The sequence below is a fragment of the Vigna unguiculata genome, chromosome 4 (genome assembly GCF_037176805.1).
Source record: "Vigna unguiculata cultivar grain cowpea cultivar isolate G323 ecotype 2 chromosome 4, ASM3717680v1, whole genome shotgun sequence".
NCBI lineage: Eukaryota > Viridiplantae > Streptophyta > Magnoliopsida > Fabales > Fabaceae > Vigna > Vigna unguiculata.
The window spans coordinates 38966173-38991775 of NC_140795.1; the positions used below are offsets into that span (position 1 = coordinate 38966173).

General features: G+C 31.9%; 2 protein-coding genes and 1 long non-coding RNA gene across 3 annotated transcripts; all 3 read left to right on the forward strand.

Moving 5' to 3' along the window:
- Positions 1 to 1728: 1728 nt before the first annotated feature.
- Positions 1729 to 16976, forward strand: LOC114182165 (protein GIGANTEA-like). The gene is made up of 15 exons (XM_028068955.2): positions 1729 to 1941; positions 4248 to 4465; positions 8054 to 8125; positions 8285 to 8339; positions 8443 to 8585; positions 8801 to 9075; positions 9825 to 9880; positions 10630 to 10870; positions 10958 to 11108; positions 11801 to 12010; positions 12119 to 13654; positions 14432 to 14500; positions 14705 to 14923; positions 15576 to 15668; positions 16518 to 16976. Exons 2-15 carry the CDS (start codon positions 4379 to 4381, stop codon positions 16806 to 16808), a joined length of 3498 nt encoding a protein of 1165 aa, XP_027924756.1. The 5' UTR covers positions 1729 to 1941; positions 4248 to 4378; the 3' UTR covers positions 16809 to 16976.
- Positions 16977 to 19081: 2105 nt separating this feature from the next.
- Positions 19082 to 20949, forward strand: LOC114181163 (uncharacterized). Its single transcript, XR_003603757.2, has 3 exons — positions 19082 to 19331; positions 19441 to 19510; positions 20679 to 20949. It is a non-coding gene; the product is annotated as an uncharacterized LOC114181163 (long non-coding RNA).
- Positions 20950 to 22601: 1652 nt separating this feature from the next.
- On the forward strand, positions 22602 to 24719 carry LOC114181383 (small ribosomal subunit protein uS13z/uS13y/uS13x-like). Its single transcript, XM_028067823.2, has 4 exons — positions 22602 to 22742; positions 22859 to 23019; positions 23430 to 23618; positions 24423 to 24719. The coding sequence occupies exons 1-4, from the start codon at positions 22740 to 22742 to the stop codon at positions 24526 to 24528; spliced, it is 459 nt and encodes a 152-aa protein (XP_027923624.1). The 5' UTR covers positions 22602 to 22739; the 3' UTR covers positions 24529 to 24719.
- The last annotated feature ends 884 nt before the right edge of the window (positions 24720 to 25603 follow it).

A 25603-nucleotide genomic window follows, 5' to 3' on the forward strand; every position in this document is an offset into this window, starting at 1 on the left:
TAATAATAATACATTTTTGTTACTTCTCGTGTGTATTATTAGGAAATATTATCATTATTGACTTTATCAAACATAATTTTATATTATTAAAAAATATATATTTGTAAAAGTTATTTATTATTGTAACATTATTTTCAAAATAATTTCTTCAATTTACTTAAAAAAAAACTTAAAATAAATGTTCAAAGCTATCATGTTAAGTGCCACTAATTCTAAATTGAAATTTAATATTTTTAAATAATTACCAACCGCTAAAACTAACATTTATATGTCAACAAAATAAGTTTTATAGAAAATTTTAATTATAATATAACATAGTTATTAAATATATCCTCATGTTACAGTTTTACAACTTATAAGCTATTTAGTTTTTAATATTCTTAAATAAAAATAAAAGAAAAATAAATCAATTTTCTAATTAGTAATATTTTTTTTGTATGATAAGAAAATTAAACTAAAATACCTCCTTGGAGCATGAGTATGTTGCATGGTGATGCAAAAGTAACCACCCATCATGATATGAGAAAATGGAATATCCGAAAGACATAATATCTTATGCTGGCACGTGATTCGGCCACGTGGAATCAGACACAGTGGACTCCTTTCTAATGCAAGAAAAATATCTTCCGAAGTGCGAGCCTCCACCACTAGATATTTTCTCGGTGTCCCAACCACTTAGATACCCACGTGTCGATATATGATTGGCTCTCCACCCTTCTCTAAACGGAATTGTTCAGATTCCACGACGTTTATTCTGACTTCTGTAATGAGAAAGAGTTATAGTTTTAACAAAGGTTAATTATGCTGTTTTTTTCTTCTTCAATTTTATATTCGCTTCAAGTGATTAAATAAAGATTCTAGTGTTTTCTCATCGTTATTTTTTTTTTGTTAATATTTTTAGGTTTTATGTTTAAATAAAATATTAATTAATGATTCGATAGCTTCAAGTGTATAATTTTTAGTGGGTAATTAGTTTATATCATATTGCTATAGGAATCAAAACTTTTATTGACAGAAATGGATGCATCCATAAAGTAGGTTGACAACGTGAAAACGATGATGAAGTTCGGCTTTACCTAATATACTTTTTTAGATTTAAAAAAAATTATATAATTTTAATTTCTTTAATTTAAAATATATATTATTTTTTGTTTTTTGTAAGAGCTGTTTAAAACTATTTGTCACAATTTATACTTATTTTTTAAGTAATTAAAGAATCAAAAGTAATGTATTTAATATTAATGGATTAAAAATGGACAATTTTGTTTGAAAGAAATAATAAAATTGAATGTCGAAGAATATGAGAAGTGTAAAGAAAGCATTTCATCCTAATTTGTTTATGGGTTTGGTTTCCATTTATATAATATTATATATGTTTGGCTTATTGATCTATTTAAAAAACAATTATATAATTACGCATGGTGAATGCGAATATTTAAAGAAAAATGTCAAAAGCCTTTGTAATATTTATTTTATGATTTATTGGTTCAACAAGTTTTATTTCTAATTTTAAACTATGAAAATTAAAAAGATTAATTACTTCCAGAAGCTACTTCTAAACGAAAGTTTCTTACAGGACATCACTCAATCATGCTCGAAAGACTGTTAACGCAATCATGATGATCACATACATACATGAATGTAGATGTATGAGAATGCATACAACCACATGACGTGGCAAACACTGTGCTAAGAAGCGTGAGGAAAATATCTTGCCACGCACACAACTTCTCTGAACTCTCCTAAAGATCTTCTCTTAGCTTCGTTTCGCTTCCTCTCTCCCTGTCTTTCACCATAACCAACCACCACATCACTTCTAAACCTTTTCTTTCATCATTCTTTTTATCATTATTTTCACAAATCAACACCAAAAGTTCCTTCTCCTTGCTGCATCCTTTCCCTTTGCATCTGTTGATTCAGTCCGTATATATAGCTCGTCAGGTAAGCACAGCGTTTTGTTTTTCTTTTTCATTTTTATCGGATTACATCGTGTTTTCGAGTTTTGTTGTGGTGTTTGTGTACTTGTTTTGATTTTTTAACTGGATTTGATTGTTTCATTTTTCTTTCTTGGATTTGTTAATCCGTGGTGAATCTGTGTTGTTATTGGACTTTTTGCTGCTAGTTTTCATTTTTGATATTATATATAATATATACAAATATATATGTGTATGTGTGCATATATATGTATGTATATTCATGCTGGGAATTGGTTTGTGAAGATTAGATGAACTGTTCGACCATGAAGAGAATTGAATGTTTCTACCAGAAATTCTCAATTGGATTTACCTCTTTTTTTCGTTCTTGCTCTGTTTGATATAACTCCTTTTGGGCTTTATGTATGCTACATTTTTTTTTTTCTGATGCATCTTTTTTTCGAGTTTTGTTGTTGGAGTTTCTGTAATTGTGTTGAACATTGAAGTGGATTGCGACTTTTCTTTTTAATATGTGATTCGATGAATCAGAGATGTTATTAGATATTTCGGTGCTAGTTTTCATTTTAATATTTTATTCTCTTCTGAAAACTGATATATTATTAGGTGTTCTTCGATTCAGAAATTATAACGATAAATTGAAATGATGAAAATTCCATGTTTCTACGAGAAAATTTCAATATCATTGATTTATTTTCCTCTGTCTGATAGAACACTCTTGGGGGTTATATCAGCTACATCTGTTTTTCTTTTTTAGATTATTAAATTTGTGTCGAATCTATGTTATTAGATATTTTGGTGCTAGCTAAAATATATATATATATATATATATATATATATATATATATATATATATGAGATAAATTAAGTAAAAATGAGGGATTCTCACAAAAACATAACTCTCTTAAAATTTTTTAAAAAATAATTTTGTACTTCCTCTTTCTCCGTTAAAAAAAGAATTTGTTAACAAATCATTTATATTTTTTCTTAAAAATTGTTATCAAATTACGAATCCAACTATTTTAAAATGTAGAACGATGAAACTTTTTAATGAACATCTACAAGAATGAGTAAACATAACAAATGCCTACAAGATTTGTCTACCCATTTGTTCTTTATAAGAATTAGGTTTAATTTATAATTTAGTTTCTACATTTAAGGCTCCCATTAAATGGTAGTGTCATCCTTGCTAGGGAATCTTCGTTTCCCTATGTCTTGATTGTGGAGCTTGTTTAGATATAAATAGTCTTCGCGTAAAAGTTGAAACCAAGGGCAAGTTGTATATAACTTTCTTTATTAAGCCTTTAGATGTCTTTTAACAATAAAACCACTATGATAGAATTTTAAGTTTCAAAACAAACAATACCTTAAATACCGTAATTAATCTTAATAATACTACATCAATCGACTTGTGATTAGAACATTAATGTTGTTTGTGTATGAAAAAGTGGTTCTTTCTAAGACGAATTCTCATTTCATAAGTTCAACCGAAAGAGATGGAAAATTGTTCCAAAGATGAACCTTTGTTCTCTTAACACTCAATTGAGGATTTGTTTCAGCCCTCAATTGAGGGCTTGTTCTCGTAGTCTAATAGTTACATATTACTTTGAATCAAGCTAAAAACAATTTATATAGACACATTAGGAGTGACATTTAAGCTCTGAGCTTAGCATTTCCATGCGGCCTTGGGATTGGCTTTAACGGTAATGATGGTCTCATCCTTGCTAGGGAACCTTCATCCCCTTAATCTTGACTGGGGTGTTTTATTTTAGTACATCTAATAATTTTACATTACTTAGAACAAGAGACTAAGGACAAACTGTATACTCATTTTTCCCTTATCTCAATGGATTTGAGGTCAGAATATATATAACAAGATATTAAATAGTTTTAGATTAAGATAAAATTTTCAGTAAATAGTGTATGTGTATATGACACTTGCAATAAAATTTGAGAAAATATGATACAGTTAAAAATTCATAGAATACTATAATAGTTGGTAAAAATTATATATATCTACTCCGTTTTTTTTAATATACATTGAATTTGGACTTTTTGTTTTCCCTTCCGGTTCTGTAGTGGAGAGAAACTAGAAAATTACCTTCAGTGTCAACGGGTTTCAAGTGTAAGGAGTTAAGCATCGTAGGGGAATCCACATTAGCGAATAATTAGAATTTTCCGATACATGCATTGATTTGTCATTTCCTTGGACATGTTTTTAGTGTTTATCATTTATTCGTATTTGCTGAAATTTGAATTTGGTATACCAATCCTTGTTTGGGTACTAAGATGAAAATATGTGGGCATGCTAAACAGGAAATGTTGAATTACGATATTCTAATTCTTGATTGGTAGCCAGTTTTGTCTGGATTTGGGTTGTTGGTTTTGATATCAGAAGCAGAAAGGAATAAGTTAAGAGTTGAAAGTGAAGGCAAATTTCTGTTTCAATGGCTTCTTCCGGTGAAAGATGGATTGACCGTCTTCAGTTCTCCTCGTTGTTCTGGCCTCCCCCACTAGAAGATCAACAGAGAAAGGTAACTTATAATGTTTAATGTTCATGATAAATAGTTTAACTTAAATGGTTTATGATACAAATCTACGCATTTCTATATTAGTTTCCTCAAGTTTGACATTTTAATAATAATAATAATAACAACAAATAATACCTTATTACAGCTATATATTCCTGTTTATAATGTTCCACTGCTTCACATCAAGCTTATAGAACTTGAGCAGTTAATGTAAAAGAAAGGAAGGAATCTCCAGGGAAAGTAGCAAATATCATGTTTCCAAAGTGAATAGGCTTTGATAGGCATTGAGTTTGACTCGATCAATGCCTATTAATCAAGAAATGTCAAATTTCAGGACATGTAGTTTAGATATATTGCTCCTTCCATTTTAATTTAGGTTAATATTTTTCATAATTTTTCAAATTGATTGTAATTTATTTCTTTCGATTCAATAATTACAATTTTATTCCAATATTATTCTAAATAAATATTCATATTAATATCATTTCTTTCATTAGTCAAGGGTGGGAGGGAACATTGTTCAAAAAAGTGTTGTATTACAAATTACAAAACCAATTAAGTGGCACTTAATATTTTAATTACTAATAGAAAAAAGTTTAAGGTGTGTTTGGACGAGGTAATTTAAGAGAGTAATTTATTTATTTGGAGAATTTAAAATTCTTTCAAGGAAAATGATATGTTTGGATGAGGAAATTAAAAGAAAATTGAAATTGAGAAATTTTAAGAAGATATTTCAAATAACTAAAATAGTAAAATTTGAAATTCACTAAAAAAAGAAGGAAATTAAAATTCTCCAAATTGTGGGATTGCTCATTGGTCAAGAAAAAAAAGTCAGGTCCAAAAAGTTGAGTCAGGTCAGACAGAAGGTCCAGTCGAGCTGAGTCGGGTTGAAAGTCGAGTCGAGTCAGACAAGGTCGAAGGTTGATCCGAGCTGGTCTAAGCTAGCCAAGGACGAAGGTTGAGACGAGTCGGTCAAGCCGATTTGGATCAGATCGTAGGTTGAGCAGAGCTGGCTCAGGCCCCAAGTCAAGCCGAGTTGGCCTTATCCGAAGATCGAGATGAGGTGGCTATGAGTCGAGTCAGTCCGGGCTGAAGGTCGAGTCGAGCCAGCCTGAACCGAATTACAAGTCAAGACGATCTGTGCCGAAGGTCCAAACGAGATGGCTTTGAGCTGAGTCAGCCTTGTTGAATGTCGAGTAAGGTCGCCCTAAGCCAAAGTCAAACTAGGTTGGCTCAAGCCGAAGGTCGTGTCGAGTTGGCCTAGACATAAGGTTTAAATCAATCACCTTCGTTGGAAGTTGAGTCATCTCAACTTGAATCAAATCAGCTGAGGTTTAATCGATTCAGATTGTTTTGAGGTCGAATTGATTCAAATCGGCTCTGCTCAAGTCAACTTGAATCAAAAGTCTAGATGAGTCGTATTGAATTAAAGGTCGAGCTAAGTTAAATTAGACTCAAAGGTAGAGTTGAATTCGTTGTAAAGTAGAAATTAAATTGTTTTATCTAAATAAGAAAATTTAAATTTAAGATATTTCAATTACTTCATCCAAACTAGATATTTAAAAAATTATGAGAATTTAATTGCAAATAATTCAATTACTAAATATTTCAATTTTTTTGAATTGTTGAAATTCTCTCTCCAAACACAATATTAAGGATAGTTTAGTAAATTTCTCCCATTCACTAACTTATTTATTGTTTTCTTAATATGTGTGAGAAACCCTAAACAAAAGATAAAATGAATGAAACTGGAGGGAGTATCTATTTTGTAATTATATTATCTTCGTTACATTCTATTTTGTTTTTAATTACAAGTTAAATTGATTTTTTAACATTGTTTAAATATTTTAAATTAAAATTATGTTTATTCTGAATATATTTTTAACTTCATATTTTAATGAGTCATATTTTATTTTAAATTATAGTAATTATTATATTTAATTTAAATGAAATTGTATTAATTATTTTTATTGTGAGTATATTATTTATCGTCAAAGTAACATTAAATTCTGTTAGTTTAACTTTTAAGAAATTTTAATTTTATTTTAAATAGTATAGTTGTAGTTCTAAAGAATATTAATGTTATAACTATTCTATTAAATTCAAATTTAAATACAATATTTTAAGTTTATTCATTCAAAGAATATAGTAAAATAGATGTGTATAAAACTTATTTAACCCGTATATTTTCAGTGGTTAAACTGTTAGTATTTGCTATTTTATTTAATTAACTCTTTTCTTCAAACAGTGTGGTTTGAGTACCGAATGCTTTAACTTAATTTATTCTTTGTATTAGACGTGGCAGCCTTCAAGTAAAAAAAAACAAAACAATTAAAGAACAAACTTCTATTAAGCATTCCATTTACTGTAAGACGGAGTCTGTGACAGAGGAGAGCTCTGTTATTTAACCTTGATTGAATGGAATGTGCAGAGTTGTTTGCTGCGGGGCACTGTTAATTTTGATTGCCATATATATTCATACTGAAATCCAAATATCGTTTTTATAGTAAGTTCTTAAGAACCATATAAAAACAGCACATACGCTTACATTAACTTTTAGATATTAAATAGAGAAGCTAAATTACTCTAGTGAATTATTAGGATTAGGAAGTAAGTTGTCTTCCCAAACCATAGGTTATGTGTTCAAAATTTTCCGGAACAGGTGTAGAATTTTGATCCAGACAGAAACACCCAAAATTGAAAAAGTATTAGTAGCTTTAATATATCTTTGATCAATCACGAATTTACATTTTCTAGGACGAATTACTTACTAGGTCTTAAACTATTTTCTTTTAACCGGGCCTTTCACCTTACAAATCTTTTAATTGAATCTCTAAGTTTTTTAAAACTGTATTAAATTATTTGTAATATTTGTAATAAACCTGTCTTAAATTGTCATTTTCCAATTATCATAACCAGTTAAAAACTATCTCAAAGGCATTTTTTTTATGGACCTACTTAAAAAAAGTGTTTAGGAACTGATTTAAAAGTTGTCATTTAGTACAGGGACTTATTTAGTAACTAAATATGCTCTTCCAAACTTTACTATTTTTAAATATTTTACAAAATCTGTCTTTTATTATATGTACAACTACAATTATTATATGCATATATGTGTGGAGATTGCCACATAAGGGAGGATTTGTCTTGAGATTTTTTAATTAGTTTAGATACTGTTGTGGTATATGGAGTCTTGAAGGATGAAATGCAAAGGTGCAGCAGTAGTGTGGAGCTATTATGTTCTGTAATATGTCTGACTTTTCCTGTTCATGTAAACGAAATGGAGGTAGCAACAAATACAAAGGAAAACAATGAAGAAGAAAGTGGAATAGAGGATTAGAACGTGTAGCAAAGTGAAAGTAGAAATAAATGTGGGAAAGGTAGAGAGGAGAAATAAGGATAATATTGACATTTTGAAATAGTTAACTAGTGGAATAAAAGTTCATACTACTAGTCAGAAAGCAGCAGCGTTTTAGTCATTTGTAACTGAAATTATATGTTTCCAAAATCTAATTATAAGCTCTTTTATGTTAAACATAATTGTTTTATCATGTACTTCTTGTTCTGATATATATTTCTAATTTTTGTTAGGATCAAATTGCTGCGTACGTTGAATATATTGGTCAATTTACATCAGAACAATTTCCTGATGATATCGCTGAGGTATGATAAATACAATTGTATGTACATATAAACTGGAAAAGTGGATATAGAAATGCATGTTTTTTTTTTTTTGAAGATTCAATTAAAATATTGTGCTTTTACTTACGGAATCCAGGAATTTGTATCAAACACACTTACTGGTTTGTGTTGCTTTGACAGTTGATCCGCAATCGATATCCATCCAAAGAAATGCTCCTCTTTGATGATGTTTTGGGTATTTATTCTTTAATATTAGTTTCAATTTTTATTTACTCAACAATAGTTTATGACTATTGCTTGCGCAAATAACCTATTTGTTCATTCACATGTACATCCAGCGGTACTTGTCCTTCATCATCCTGAGCATGGGCACGCAGTTGTGCTTCCAATCATTTCATGTATTATTGATGGTACGCTGGTCTATGACAAGACTAGTCCTCCATTTGCTTCTTTCATTTCTTTAGTCTGCCCAAAAGATGAGGTATAATCCATTGACTTGTATTTTGATTTTGTTTGTACGGAATTCAAATTCATAGAAAAGTAAGTTTCTAGTTTGTGAAATGCAAACACAATCTACTTAATCAAAACTAGTATGATTTTTAATTCTAATTGATTTAAGTGTATAATTTATTCAGCTTCAGCATCTGCAAAGATGTTCCCTGCCAATCTTTTGATATATTCTGTGTAATTTTACAGAGTGAATATTCAGAACAATGGGCTCTAGCATGTGGAGAAGTTTTGCGTATCTTAACTCTTTACAATCGCCCCATATACAAAATGGAAAGACAATGTTGTGAAGCTGAAGGAAGCAGTGGCGGAAGCCATGCAATGACTAATGATTCCGTATATGAGGAATCTGGCCGTAATTCTATGATGCAGCAGGAGAAGAAGCCCATAAGACCCTTGTCCCCTTGGATTACTGATATATTATTGGCTGCACCTTTAGGCATTAGAAGTGACTATTTTCGGTGGTGAGTATTTTTCGTTACGCTTACAAATCACATCTTTCAATTCAGAAAGATGATATTTGCTATGAGTCTCTTTAGACAAGTTTCTCCATAATGCTCTAAGAAAGAAAAATAAGAAAAATATGAAATTAGTTTTTTCATTAACTAAAATTAGTTCATACACTAGTTAAAAATACAATTTTAGAGAAACTATGAGACAACTTACAGATTAGTTTCATGTTATGGAGAAACTCATTTCATCATTTTTCTTATTTTCTCTTAAAGTGCTTGTGAAAAAATTTGTTCAAATGTGCCTTTTGTTATGTATGTTTTAGCTGTGAATGCACGTCCCAGGGCATTTTATGGTCCAGGATGTTTCTGTTCAAGGTTCACCCTCTAAAACAAACCCAAATGTATCTATTGCCTCGTAAGTTTTGGAAACAAAAGTAAACCGTCAGTCACATTTTTGTTCAATTTTGAACCATGGTATATTGGTGTGTTTAAGTAATGGAGTATAGCATAATCAAGTTCAGGGGTAAGCAATGTGTTTTTTTCTTTTTTTTTAATGTTTGTCAATAGCATATACTGAGCAACGTTCGTACTGTGGTTTAGTCTCTGATTCTATTGGTTTGATTCTCTTGCAATTGTAGCATTGTCTATAAAATCTTTGATTATATTAATATGATTGAATCAAATGGTTTAGATATCTTGTTTCCTCTTTGACTCCAAGTTAACTTCTGCATAAGTTGATCGAAATTATCATGCATTAACAGGTGTAGTGGTGTAATGGGTAAATATGCCGCAGGAGAACTCCGGCCACCAATGATTGGTACGTTATCCATCAAATCATCAAACTCAACTTTTTTAATTCTTACATAAGTCCTCCGATGTTATTCAAGTGAAAACCATGTATGGACATACAGATTGGAGATCCACAACGACTAATGATAGTCAAAATAATGAATGTGTTGTTACAAAGATTAGTGGAGATTGAATGCAAAGTCTATTAAGAGTATTAGTGATATTCATGTGACCTATATTTGTAACGGTTACCCTTATAGAATTCTAATGTGACTATATGTAACGGCTGAGCACCCTTACAGAATTCTAATAGTTATTTTGAGTCTATAAGAGAGCTTGAATATACTGCAGAATGTATCCCAAAGGAAAGAAAGTAAAATAGTATAAAGAGAGAGAACACTTCAGTCCCAAATTATCTTCCTCTAAATTTTATACTACAAAAAATTGAACCTTTGGAATACCACAACAAATGTATATAATTGGACGTGCAACCCTCATTCCATAAATATGTTACCACCCATATTTGAGGGGGATTTGTTATGATCCCACACCAAGAACAAAATGGGCGATGTTGTCCTAATAAGTCTTGGTCAGTTCTCACCTTAAAAGCCTTGTAAGTTGTAAGCCTAAATTCACAGTCTACTCATGTTTGATTCCTTCATTTCCAATTTTTCATTGAATGGAAGTATAAAAAGCATTGATGATGATTTTTGCTCCTGTTAAAACAAATTTATAATAGAGAAGGATCTTTTCTTAATTGAGTTTGTTTTTCCTTAGTTTCTGCACGTGGTTCTGGGAAGCATCCTCAACTCATGCCATCAACTCCAAGATGGGCAGTTGCTAATGGAGCTGGTGTTATATTAAGTGTTTGTGACGATGAAGTTGCTCGTTATGAGACTGCCACTTTAACAGCTGCTGCTGTCCCTGCCCTGCTACTTCCTCCTCCAACAACAGCTTTGGATGAGCATCTTGTTGCTGGATTACCAGCTCTAGAACCATATGCACGTTTATTTCACAGGTTATTCTTAACTCAATACCTCTGTAGTTAATTTGTTGTTCCTTGAAGGCATTATCCTGAGAAAATTTAAATTCCAAAATTGTCTAGATATTATGCTATTGCGACTCCCAGTGCAACTCAGAGGCTTCTTCTTGGACTGTTAGAAGCACCCCCATCATGGGCTCCTGATGCACTCGATGCTGCTGTGCAGCTTGTAGAACTTCTTCGAGCTGCTGAAGAATATGCTTGTGGAATAAGAGTAAGCTTTACAATCTTTATGCAAATTCTAAAGAGGACATGCTTAATAATGTTGAATAAACTTAAATGGGGTAGTTGATGTTTAACAGTTTATTCAGTTAAGAGAGAAAAGGTCAGAAGTTGGTGGTTTTTTTTTCTGCCTTAATTATAATAATTGGCAGAGTTTAAGGCTTGGAATTGGGAAGCCAAATTCCAGTCTATAAGTTCAGGTTGTATTGTTTAGTGCAATATGAATAAAAAGTGAATCAGAATATTAAAACCTAATTATCAAATACACAAATGTAATTTAAATACTAGTTTTGTTTTACGTAATTAGATTCATTTAATACGGTGCATTAAATTCTCCTTAACTAGCTCTCATGGCACTTGTTATCAGGGTTCTGATCTCTACACATTAGACAATATTTTGAGATGAAAGCATTGATGAGTTCAATATTTCGTCATTAAGGATTTTATCGACCACTAAGTTAGTTAGTATTGCAATAAAAATAAGCTGAAACTGGGTTCATAGAGATAACAACAATACAAAAGCCTTTTCTGACAATATTGGGTTTACTACAATACATGCAGTGGTGATGGCATAGTAATGTGCATTTTGATGTTTTCATCTGCAGTAACCTTCTGAAAATGAAAGCTTCGATCGAATTGACTGATTTACTTTTTCTTTTTCCTTCTCTATAATTGTTAATACAGCTCCCTAGAAATTGGATGCATTTTCATTTCTTGCGGGCCATAGGGACTGCAATGTCCATGAGATCTGGTGTAGCTGCAGACGCTGCAGCTGCATTGCTTTTCCGAATACTTTCTCAGCCTGCTTTACTTTTTCCTCCATTAAGGCAAGTTGATGGTGTCGAAGTTCAACATGAACCTTTGGGTGGCTATATTTCTTCCAACAGAAAGCAGGTTATAACACTCTTTGCAAGTTACCTCATTTTCTTTTTCTCATTTTTGTGGTACTATAGAGCTCATTCTTTGTGCATAATGTAGACATAATATTTATTTGTTGATCAGATTGAAGCTGGTTCTGCTGCTGAAGCCACCATTGAAGCTACAGCCCAGGGCATTGCCTCAATGCTTTGTGCTCATGGTCCAGAGGTTGAGTGGAGAATTTGTACCATATGGGAGGCTGCTTATGGCTTGATTCCATTAAATTCTTCAGCTGTTGATCTTCCAGAAATTGTGGTCGCAACACCACTTCAACCTCCCATACTCTCATGGAATTTGTACCTACCCCTACTCAAGGTTCTGGAATATCTTCCTCGTGGAAGTCCATCTGAAGCATGCCTCATGAAAATATTTGTTGCTACAGTGGAAGCTATTCTTCAGAGGACATTTCCAGCTGAGTCCATTAGTGATCAAAAAAGAAAAACAAGATACTATTTTGTGGGCTCTGCCTCTAAAAACCTTGCCGTGGCAGAACTTCGTACAATGGTGCATTCACTTTTCTTAGAATCATGTGCATCTGTTGAGCTTGCTTCGCGCCTACTATTTGTTGTCTTAACTGTTTGTGTTAGTCACGAGGTCCAATTCAATGCAAGCAAGAAGCCAAGAGGTGAAGATAATTATTTGGAGGAAGTGATTGAGGATTTACTTGCAGTATCTGAAAGCCAGAAAGAAACCAATAATCGGAAAATGAAGAAACAAGGTCCTGTAGCAGCATTTGATTCTTATGTTCTGGCTGCTGTTTGTGCTCTTGCCTGTGAGCTTCAGTTGTTCCCTATGGTTTCGCGAGGAGAGAATCGTTCAGTCCCCAACAAAGTAGAAAAGATAGCCAAGCCTGTCAAAATAGATGGATCTTCCCAAGCATTGCAGAAATGCATAGATTCAGCAATACGCCATACCCACAGAATTTTAGCAATTTTAGAGGCGCTATTTTCATTGAAGCCGTCTTCTGTTGGTACCTCATGGAGTTACAGCTCAAATGAAATAGTTGCAGCAGCTATGGTTGCTGCACATATTTCTGAACTATTTAGACGGTCAAAAGCTTGCATGCGTGCTCTGTCTGTTTTGATGCGTTGCAAATGGGATGATGAAATCCACTCTAGGGCATCGTCATTGTACAATCTCATAGATATTCACAGAAAAACTGTTGCATCCATAGTTAACAAGGCAGAACCATTCGGAGCAACCTTAATTCACACCCCTATTTGTAAAGATCCCTGTGGTAGTAGTAAAAGACAAATTCAGTTTGAAAACAATAGCCACCTTGACCCTGGGCAGACATCTACTTCATCCTCTACAGATTCATCCCCCTCAGAACTCGGTAAAAGGTGTGATATAACTTCATATTCAAATGAAGCATCGGGATGTACGTTTGGAAAAGGAGCCACAAGTCTCGCATTTGATGCTTCTGATCTAGCCAACTTCCTCACTATGGACAGGCATATAGGATTCAATTGCAGTGCCCAAATTTTTCTTAGATCCAGGCTCGCAGAGAAGCAAGAGTTATGTTTTTCTGTTGTATCACTACTATGGCAGAAGTTGATTGCATCTCCTGAGACTCAACCTTGTGCAGAAAGCACTTCTGCTCAACAGGGGTGGAGACAGGTACTATTACATTGTTATACTTCTACAACTACTATCCTCTTTGCTTTTTTTAATTGTGAACCATTTGTTATACTCTATGCTTCTCGTGTCAGAACTATGCATTTTTTAATATATCACACAAGTTCTTTTTATTATGTTTTTGGAGTTACTAGTGAAAAAAAAAGACTACTGATGATTGGAATTCATAATAGCAATACACTGACTCCAGAAGATTGTATCTTTATTCCACAGGCCATACATGAAAGCATCACCAAATAGCTTACACAGCAGCACAAAAAAAAAACTGAGTTGAAGATGTTAAAAGATTCATGTTGGCAAAAAAGTATTAAAAGGGGAATAATCTGAACATATTGATATCTATCAATTGTTTCAGCTTTTTACCGTGACCTGTCATAGACTTGTAAAGCTTCAAAACTGATATCAAAGTCATAATTCAGAGAAACTAGAGCCTTATTTTGATATTTTTGAGCGGGAGAGGAAATAAAACAAAGAGTATCCAATGAATGAGATATTTGAAAATGAAAAGCTAATTGCTGTAATTGTCAGATTTCGGGGATGTGTAAATTCGTAGCTGAGAGCTGCAAAAGTCAGCTATTAATAAACTCCATGATTGATTGCCATGACTATTATACTGCATATAAGACAGCTATTTAGCACAAAACTAACAATCTCAAAAAAATTATAAATGTTTGTGTGGATTAAATGCTCCTATTATATTCCTATTTTCCACAGGAAAAAGGTCCATTATTAATGATTCGGTGATTTAATGTGATGTAGGTTGTTGATGCATTATGCAAGGTTGTATCTGCATCACCTATGAAGGCAGCTACGGCAGTTGTTCTTCAGGTCTGTGTCTTTTATAAAATGGTTACGTAAATAATTACTCTGGATATGGACTTTTAGCCTGGATTGTAAGTACTGTTAATTTTTTAATGTACAGAAAGTTTAAATATCTGTTGCAGAAGAGCTCATCTAACCAGTGTTCTAAATCAGCTTCCCTTTCCGGGATTTTTTTTGTTAAAATTACATAGTGGACTTGTTGCTTTTCAGGCTGAGAAGGAGTTGCAGCCATGGATTGCCAAAGATGACAATCTTGGTCAGAAGATGTGGAGAATCAATCAGCGGATTGTAAAATTGATAATTGAACTAATGAGGAATCATGATAGTTTAGAATCATTAGTAGTTGTGGCAAGTGCATCAGATTTACTCCTACGAGCCACAGACGGAATGCTAGTGGATGGAGAAGCTTGCACTTTACCACAGCTTAAGGTACCATGTTCATACATTAGCTTATCCATGCAGTTTCAGAGTTTCAATGTATTTCAACCAGATACCTGTCTTCAATTCATGGCCGCATGGCAATAAAAGTTCTTTCAAAATTAAAGACGGGAATGTTTCTTCTAAAATTTTCTTTCTTCATGTTATTTAATATTTAATTCCATTCCTTTAAACTTTTATATTTATTCCTTTTGATAAATATATAGGCAATAAAATGATTTTTTGTTGATAAATATTTATCAGTATTTTTTGGTACATACATACATACATACATACACACCACCTACTTACCTATTCATCAATTCCTTGTTCCTTCTTCACGTCTTAACATGAGAAATAGTAGATTTTGAGAAGGTAATATTTTATATTTCTTTCCCTGGAGGTAAAATGGCAATGTTATATGGAAGACTTTGTATAAAAAGCAATTATATATGAATGTAAATTTATGCAATATAGTGTGGAGTTGTGCTCAAGTAAACCACTACTGTTTCCTTTTGTACCTTTTTAATTCAAAACTTTCATACAGTAACCTAAAAAATTGTCCGCCATAAATCAAGTCAGCTATAAGAAATTGAGCAATGTTATCTGCATTATCTTTAAGCTTTTCTGATATTCATGCTTCAAATTTGGTAAAACTGGCCAGCTACTGGAAGCAACCGCTAAAGCGATTCAGCCTGTGATTGAGTTGGGAGAATCTGGGTTCGCAGTGGCAGATGGTCTTTCAAACCTGTTGAAGGTAAACCAAACTTACCTCATTTAAACTGTGCCTATACTGAATGAAAGTTGTTAGTTTAACCTCAAATCTGGTTCTAATTTACAACTGCATATGAACATAGTATATGTTATCACAATCAAGCAAAAATCAAGATACAGAATAATAACAGAAAGGATAACAAAGGCCTTGCTGAAATTATTCTGTTGTTATCCTGAATTTTTAACTGTTTGTGTCTGTAAGCGAAGAAACACAAACACTTTTAAATGGTAGTATACTAGCATATTGTGTTTATAATTAAGGGAAAATGTGTTTTACGTATACTCTTCATCAAACTTGATTTTGGTCTCTCTTTGAAATTGATAAGTTAATCATCAAATTTTAAAAACTATGTGAATATAGTCCTTCCTTTAATTTGGTGACAGTAAAAAAATCCCCACTGAATATTAAACTTGAGCACAAAAGAGGATTAAATTCACATATTTTCAAAAGTTTGAAGACTAATTCATTAATATACAAGTGCGGAGACTAAAACCAAATTTGACAAAAAAATATAGGGACTCACATTTTTGCCCTATAATTGATTATGCTCATTTTTAAAACATGGATTATCTTTGGTGATTTTAAAATTTTTATTTCATGTTAATTTGAAATTACTTTTATAAAGTATGGTATGGTCCTGTCATGTCCTAAAGTTCTCTAAATTTCTATATCCACAACTGTGCTTCCTAACCTATAAAGCACCGTCTTCTGGTAAAAACTGTTCTTTTTAAGAAAAGAAATTCAAGTTTTGAAACAAGAGTAACTCGTGTGCATGTTCTGTTACATAAAATAGAATGGTTTACCAACCTCCTTGTGCACATTCACATGCAGTGTCGCCTACCAGCTACAATCAGATGCCTTTCTCATCCTAGTGCACATGTACGGGCTCTCAGCACTTCTGTTCTTCGTGACATTTTGAATACTTGTTCGATTATATACGGTCCTAAGAGACAGCAAAAGAATGACATTCATAATCTATACTTCAATTTGGATGTCATTGACTGGCGAGCTGACATAGAAAAATGCTTGATATGGGAAGCTCACAACCAGCTTTCAAATGGAATGTCTATTGAATATCTTAACACAGCTGCAAGGGATTTAGGCTTTGCAATTTCTATCTGAAATGAAGTCATGTATAACCATTTAGTCTATATGCATTTTACCTTAAGTAGAAATGCTAAAAGCACACTTTCTGACACTCTTTTGAAGAACACAATTTATTGAAGAACACAAAATTGTAAGTTTCACCTTATTTAATGAATCTCTCTTCTAATGTTGTAACTTTCAACAGATTCTGACCAGTAAGAAAGTGTCTTAGAAAAGGTGTCTTAGATTATGTTGCTAGCACTATTCTTATCTCAAGATTTGTAGAAAACCTGATGTTATTTATGTTTAGGAACTTAACGGTTTGCAAATAAGTAAACCTTCTTATTATGTTAGTTTCTTTTAGCAAGTCACAAAAACAACATTGTTGTCCCATTCCTCTTTTTCCCAAACATGACATCAAACAATGATGACCGTGTACAGAAACTAGTTTTGTATTATGTTTGTTATGTTTTATGCTCTTCATGATGTGTATAGGAACTAGCTTTGCAGTATGTGTGTATGTTTACTTATATCAGCATACTCGTCATGACCATGCTCTATATATAACTGTTATGGTATGTAAGGAGATCGAAAACAATAAGAATTATGATAAGTAAATATATATTATCTCTAATAAAGAGAAGAGAAAATATAGAAGACTGATACAATGAGAATCGTGTTTGTAAGAGTGAAATGATTTGAAATATACTACAGTAAGGCCTTAATAGGATACGGGAAAGAAACTAAACTACAAACTAGTTAATGCCTAGTTTGAACTAAAACAATAGCCATATTTTTGTATGGATTAAAAATAGACAACAATAAGAACTACTCTCGAAAGTTATACACAACCATCACCACTTTGGGTTGAATTCCACTACTTGTTTTCTACCGTGTCTTCAAACTCTATAGAAACCAACCAAATCTAAAATGTTAGAAACTTGACATTTGGAAGGTTTAGTAAGAACTTTCAGACGACCACTATTTTACCAATACAAAAACATATCAAATAAAGTGAGATCTTACACTAATGTGTTTGGTCTTGTTGTTAAACAACTGTTCTTAGTTAAATAAATAGCACTCTGGCCATCACAAAACACAGAGTATCTTGTGGTAGACCAAGTTTATTGACCAAATTACCACAAAATCCATTTCATAACATTCCAATTATCCTTGCCACGTTTATGCATATATTGCCGGACAACATTCTAACTATGCATATATTGACTCACCATGCTAGCAAATTAGGTCTACTACACATCATTGCACACATAAGGCTACCAATTGCACTGATACAAAGAATGTTTTACATTTTCTCCTTCTCTTCTTCTGTTATCACAGAAGATTGCTTTCTAGTTAAATATGATGATAGTCACAGAAGGTAAATGATAATGTTGAACCAACCCTCTACAATGAAGTTGATTCTTTGAAGCGGCTAGTTACTATGAATGGAAAAATTGAAAGTCTTCTATGATTACTTGGGCGTTCACAGAGCTTCTATAAGGAAAGAGACCTTTCAGACATAAATGGTCTACAAAAAAAAAAACTTTAATGAGATTTTATTCAGTTTGCTTTAGGTGCTTTATATGACTTGGAATTAGAGTAAACTTGATTATAAGAGCACTTTTCTACACAAAGAGTTGGAAGTAAAAATCTATACGGAGTAGGTCGAGGGATTTTGTCCTTCTTAATAAGGAGTACTTAGTTTGTCTAATCTTAAGCAAGTCCTTGATAGTCCTTGATAGTGGTATAAACGATTTGATTCTTTTATTTTTTATTTATATTTCTGGTTCAATTGTTTTTTCAGATCCTTCAATTAATTAGTTGTGTTAGTAACGTAATAGAAATTGCATTTGTATTATGTTTCAACCTATTTTCTTCTTTTAAAAGAAAATCAATGCAATGTATTTCCTTTTAAATTTAGTTTGTATTTTTTTTAACAATTTCTATTTAATTATGGAACTTAAAGAAGATTAAAAAAAACTAAAATCCTATACATTAAAATTCTACTAAAAACAATGATCTCCTATAAATGATAAATTAGTTAATTTTTTATATAACTAAGTAGATTAAAAATTATATATAAATTTTGTTTTCTAATTTTATTTAAATATATTTATTTTTAGGGTGTTTGTTTTTGAATTTGTTCTAATTTTTGTTGTTAGTCATGAATGTAATGATTTCCTAAATGAGTTATACACTTTGCCATTTGATTTTTTTTTTTATTTTGTGACACAAAACATAGTGACATGTTAAATTAGGTAGATCTTCATCCGGAATGGATTTCATAGCCAGCTAAGGTAAAAGAAAAAAAAGAAAGTAATGTAAGGTCCAGTTTTATTTCTGCCCTAATGTTTAAGAGTTGGTCTTAATCTGTTGGGCTTAAGGGCTGGCCCATAGGGTGCTAAGGCCCTAAAGCTGTTAGGGTTTCCAATTCAGTTTCATTCTTGCAAAACAGAACCTTAAGCGTTGCCCCTCTTCCTTTCAGAACGCTCTGCTAGGGCTTAACTCCGATCTTGGCCAAGATTTCTCGAGCTCAGTTTTTCTTTTTTGCTCCATGTAAGTGTTTCTCAAGCTCGTACTTGTACTCCCTAAAGCTTATTTTCGTGTTCTTCCATTTAGGGTTCCATAGTAACTCTGTTCTTTTACTGGCCCGCTGTTCTTCCAGTTTCTAAGATTATTCCTCGAGTTGTTGCACTCCGTAGTTGGTGTCGAAGTCTCGTATAAGCCCTTTCCAGGTAAGGGAAGCTAGGGTTTACGGTTATTTATGATTTCTGCATGTTTTTCTGAGTTTAAGTCATATCCTTGAGGTGTGCTCATGATTTGATTGCTGGACATTGGTTGAAATGTGATTTTGGTGTTGTTTATGTGTTTTGCACGACTGAACAGTGACGAGCACTGGTTTTCTCGCCCAAGTGAGCCTATCTCGCCTAGGCGAGACTAACAGAGACTCGCCCAAGCCTTCATGTACGAGTTGTCACTTAGGCGACTCGCCTCCATTTTGAGTGAGGTGTAATCTTGCTTAGGCGAGAAGGGACTCGCCTGAGCGAGAATTCGCAAGAGCCACTGTTCCACTACCAAGCTCTCGCCTAGGCGAGAAGGGACTCGCCTGAGCGAGAGGATCTCCCTCACCTGAGCGAGTCTTCTAGCCTGAGCGAGACTGGGGCGAGTGGTGTGCTATAATGTGAATGGTTAATGATGTGGTTGCTTGTTTGCCTGGCTTGAATACTATACTTGAATGATTTGAGGGATGATGCCGTGATTAATATATGAGGTTGGGGTGGAAATGATATGTTGCTTCATTGTGTATGAGTTGGAAAGCATGAGTTGTATGATTGGTTGTTTATACATGATATTAGTATTATGAGAACTTTCTGATTGGTTGGTGAAACATGTACAAAGTGTGGGTAGGGCGTAATTCCATGACTCTTGTAGTGAGAGTTCTTGGTGGCGCCTCATCTATTGGACGTAATCCCATGGACCTTCTTGAGGGGAGTCCTTGGTGGTGCCTAACCTATTGGACTTAATTCCATGAACCTCATAGTGGGAGTTCATGGTGGTGCCTCAAGGCCAGGATGTAATTCCACGAAGGCCACGTGGTGGTGCCTCTTGTAAGGGTATAATTCCGCGAAGGCCTCATGGTGACGCCTCATTGCTAGAACATAATTCCACTGCCACGTGGTGGTGCCTCCTTATGCGTATCCAGATAGTCAAGTCTTGGGGGTCTTAAATGATTTTGGTAATCCATGTGTGAATGCCTGCTATTCATGTTTGACTCTGGCACTGCATGTTGACTGTTGTGATATAAGATTTTTTTACACTAGCTTACCCTGCTTGCTTGTTTGGTTGTCTTGTATGTGGTTTTTCTCCTATTGCGATGATCATCGATTCTATTGATGTGAGCAGATGTGAGAACTACTGGCAGTGATAATGATGATAGGAATGCTACAACTTGATGGATTGGACGGGTATTGGGCCCACTATGGGGCCATCGCTAAAGGATTTATTAGTTATGATTTTCTTGTTTGTACAAGACCTAGTACAATTAGTTCACTAGTATACTTTGTTTTAGACCGTGTGAGACCTCTTTTATGTTTTTGGATATGTTGGGGTACGAAGTACTTCTTATCCTAAATCTTCGTACTCTCTAGATATTTATGTATATCTAGATATTTATGTATGTGGAATTTTTATTAAATGGATTTTATCTATTTATTTGGACGTTACAATTAACACCTAATTAAGATGAAATAACTTTGTTTTCATTATGTTGATTAATTTTCTTTCTTTAGATAAAATATTCAAAAAATACATGTAGAATCATACCGGTTGTTAACGTCATTTAACAAACAAGACATCAGAATAGAGAAATAAAAATATTTTTTTTATCGGGGATTGCAAAATGTACAACTTTTACAGGACACAAAATAAAAACATCAACCAACCCAAATAAAATAATCTATCATTTAACAAATGTGAGTAAACGGTGGAGTACATTACAAAATTAAAAATTTTAGCCAGAAGAGAATATAATATTGAGTACCATAAATAAAATTTACAAAAAAAAATATTTATTATATATATATATATATATATATATATATTTTGGAAGTCTCAACTAGAGATAAGACCAAATTTAAAGTATATAAATGAGTGTAAACCTCACTTTTACAAATTGATTTTAGGGTTAGAAATGCGTATATTTAGTTTTTTAAACCAAATTTTGTTAAGTTTATTTAACGTTTTAAATATATTTGAAACATGTTCGCTTCAATGTTAGCTGAGAAACACATTTGAAACGTCAAATAAACTTAACAAAATTTAGTTTAAAGGACTAAATTTACGCATTTCTAAAAATGATGGACTAAATCGGTTCAAGGTTTTTCAAGAGGGGTTAATTCTAATTTTTACTCAAAATTGAAAGACCAAAAACATATTTGATTTTATGAGATTGAGTTAAGTTTGAAGTTCACTTCTTAATATCTTATCATCTTACAAAGTAGGATTAAAGTCTACTTTATATATATATATATATATATATATATATATATATATATATATATATATATAATTAAAATAATTATTTTAATTTAAAAAAATTAAAGAATAAAATTGGAAAATAAATGTGGATGAAAAAAAACTTTATATATAAATATAGATAAATAGTATTATAAATTATGAAAAAAAAACATTTTTAATCTTCTATGCATATTGTTTTATTAATATGTTCACAACATTCTAAGTGTCAGTACTTCTAAGAGAGGGAATGTGATTATAAAATTCCACTTTGGGTTAATATATTTATTTACCTTATGAAACAAAAAAAGATGAAGAAAGGGAATGCAAGTTGGTATTGCAACTAACGTAATGAATAGCCATTTACATGAATTGTCAAATAAATGATCACAACAACTACAACTTTCAATCCAAACAACAATTATGTACTCAAAAATTGTAAGTAAATAATAACCGTAGATGGTTTATTTAATTTGAAGAAAAGCGTAAAAATCGAAAAACACAAGACTAATAATTCAATATAAAAAATTAAAGTAAATAAAGTTAAGAGTATTTTTTTTATTCACAGTTTTAATCTTTAAATTTTGAAGGAAGTGGAATTATGACCTTTCAAATAAAATAACAAAACATTTTTGTTCTCAAAATAAAATAAAAAAAAGCAAATATTTTTTCTGAAGTTAAGCAAAATTAAGATAAAAAAAACGGGATTAATCTTAAATTGTAAGGGCTAAAACCTTGATTAAATTTATTTTTATTTTTTTATCTATTAATCTTAAAGTAAGCATGCATAGGGCAAAATGGTCATTCCCCCTTTTCTCTCTATGCTCTGCATGAAAACCCTAGTGAATAAAATTGAGTGTGAAGAGCAACGATAGGAGGGGTGGCACAGAACTCCGAAACCCTATTGTACAAATCCCTAATCTACATAGGTCAAGAGCTTCAGCGAAGAAAATGGTATCGTTCCCATCTTTAAAAGATGCGTTTTTCTCTTTTTGCAATTTCAAAAGTTGTTTTTTTTTTTTTTTTTCTGTGTTTGGAGAATTGAGCTTTTGATATGGTCTTGATTGCAGTCTGTGGTGGCAAACGAGGATTTCCAGCACATTCTGCGTGTGCTGAACACGAACGTAGATGGTAAGCAGAAAATAATGTTCGCTCTTACCTCGATCAAAGGTATTGGCAGACGATTCGCTAACATTGTCTGCAAAAAAGCCGATGTCGACATGAACAAGAGGTTCGGTTTCATGAAGCCATTTTCTTTTTCTTTTTGTTCAAATATATACTTTTTCAGTATTCTATATATGTGTAATGAATTCTCAATTTGTTGTCATCCCTAAAACCTTGTTAAATCGGTTCTTAAGGGTGTAAAAACTTATTGAATAGCCTTTTGATGTTTAGAATTTGTGTCATTTTTTTTTCGTTACAAAAGTTAGATGCCAGTCTTTGATTGCTTTTGGTGTTGTTCTTTTATGATAATTAAAACGAGAACCTATGATGGTTACAAACCTTTGTTATATGCTTTTCTTTATTCACATAATTTTTGTTTCTTCTTTAATTTGATGATGTTTTTATTGGAACGTGCTCTGTTACTTTCACTTTTAAGTTGGATTTTGATTTTAATGAATTTTGGTTTTTTTTTTTCAGGGCTGGTGAATTGACTGCTGCAGAGTTAGATAATCTTATGACTGTGGTTGCCAACCCAAGGCAATTCAAGGTCCCGGATTGGTTTTTGAACAGAAAGAAGGACTACAAGGATGGGAAATATTCTCAGGTGGTTTCAAATGCTCTGGATATGAAGTTGAGGGATGATTTGGAGCGGTTGAAGAAAATCAGGTGAATTTTTTAACCTTGGTTGAGAAAGTATTTCTATTAGAAAGGGTAATTTCTTGTTCTATTGGGTTGGGATTGATGGTTTTCAGTATAGTTGTAGCCATTTGATATCGATGAAGGTTACCGTGGTACCCATTAGGGTTGAGCTATGATACACCGATATGTCAAGTTGGATCATGTATCCATATTCGATACTTTAACCTACTTTACCGATATTTAACAATGAAGTATATAATCTATAAAGCAACAATGACAATAATTTATAATTTGTTTGGATTCATACAACATTAACAACTTTAATATATATGATTTTATTTGGATTCACATAACATTAATCATATATTTATCTTATTTTTAAGAATTATTATACAGTTTTTAATATGCATATGTCAAGTATAGTATTGTATTATTTTCAAAATAAACGTATCGGTGTACCGTATCCGATATACCTATTATATATCTGTGCATCATAGCCGTTGAGTGATGCTCATCCTGTTCAAAACAAGTCTCTGTGTAGACAAAGCCTTGTTGACAATTACAGATATAAGTTGAATATGAAGATAAGCTCAAGAGACTCAAAAATCATCTGCTTGATGATATCTGATGAATGAATCATTTTCTGATTAAATATTTAATGAAGCATTCTGATAGATTTCTGTTCTTCCCATATTAATTTGGATTCATGTTGTTAATCGTCTTCTTCTTTTCTTGATTGTTTAACTGTTCGCCTACCTTTTTGACAATGAAGAATGATTTATTAGGTAATAATAACAGTTGATTTGAGGTATTCTTACTATTATTATGCAGAAATCACCGTGGTTTGAGGCACTACTGGGGTCTTCGTGTTCGAGGTCAGCATACCAAGACAACTGGTCGCAGGGGTAAAACTGTTGGTGTCTCTAAGAAGCGTTAAGCTGTTACATTTTATCTATTATGAGGATTCATATTGTTATTGAAGCAAATTTTGAGTTTTGTTTTGTCGTGTCCCTATAAAAACATAAATTTCTATTGCTTGTTTAGTGTTATGCTTTCAATATTCTTTTGTACTTTACCTGTCTGGTCGTGTTGAGATATATATTATATAAGGAGATTGATTTTATTGAACTTGAATTGTGCAAACAGAGTGCATAAACAGGAAACATTTAGTTAAAAGTGAACGTAGAAGAAATACGAATAGAAAGTGAAAGTTATTTAGTAGGGATGAAAGTTAAAAGAAATAATCGTAAGTAAATAAATAAATAAGTTTTATTTTGCTAATTTATATTAAAAAGACTATTTTTGTCACTTCTTTCAATTTAGAAAAGCATGTTATTTACTTGAGCAATTCACCATTCCATAACTTTAATGATGTTTGAATTAGAGGAAGAAATGTAAAAGAATGAAGTTGTTTAAATATAGAGATAAGAGTGAAAAAAATTAAAAGGTGAAAATATTTATTTGCTATTAATGTTTTTAATTTTTATTTATTATTTTAATAATTTATTTTAGGATTAAATCTTTTCTTCATTTTTGTTTAGAAATTTTAATTAGGTTTCGAGGGTCTCAAATGAAATTTCATTTTTGAAAATGTGTTGCAATTTTGTAATTTTTGTTAGTATAGTATTAAAGATGTTACATGTCAACTAATAATCTTTTAGATTTTTTTTTTCAATTTTTTAATATTTTTTAATTAAAAATAGAAAAAAATGTTAGGTGTCAAATTAGAATTTTATCATGTGGAAGAAATAATATATTGTGTTGTCTTAATTTAGTCTCAAAAAATTTTTAAATTAAAATCAAATTTAATTTTTATATAAATGATATAATGATATTTTTATTATAATTGATAATTTTATAACAATTTAAAATAAATAAATTTATTTAAAATTTTATTTAACAATTCATAACATTTTAAATTGTTATAAAACTATTTTAAAATAAATTTATTTAACAATTTATGACATTTTAAATTGTTATAAGTAAAATTTTACATTTGAATTTATAAAATT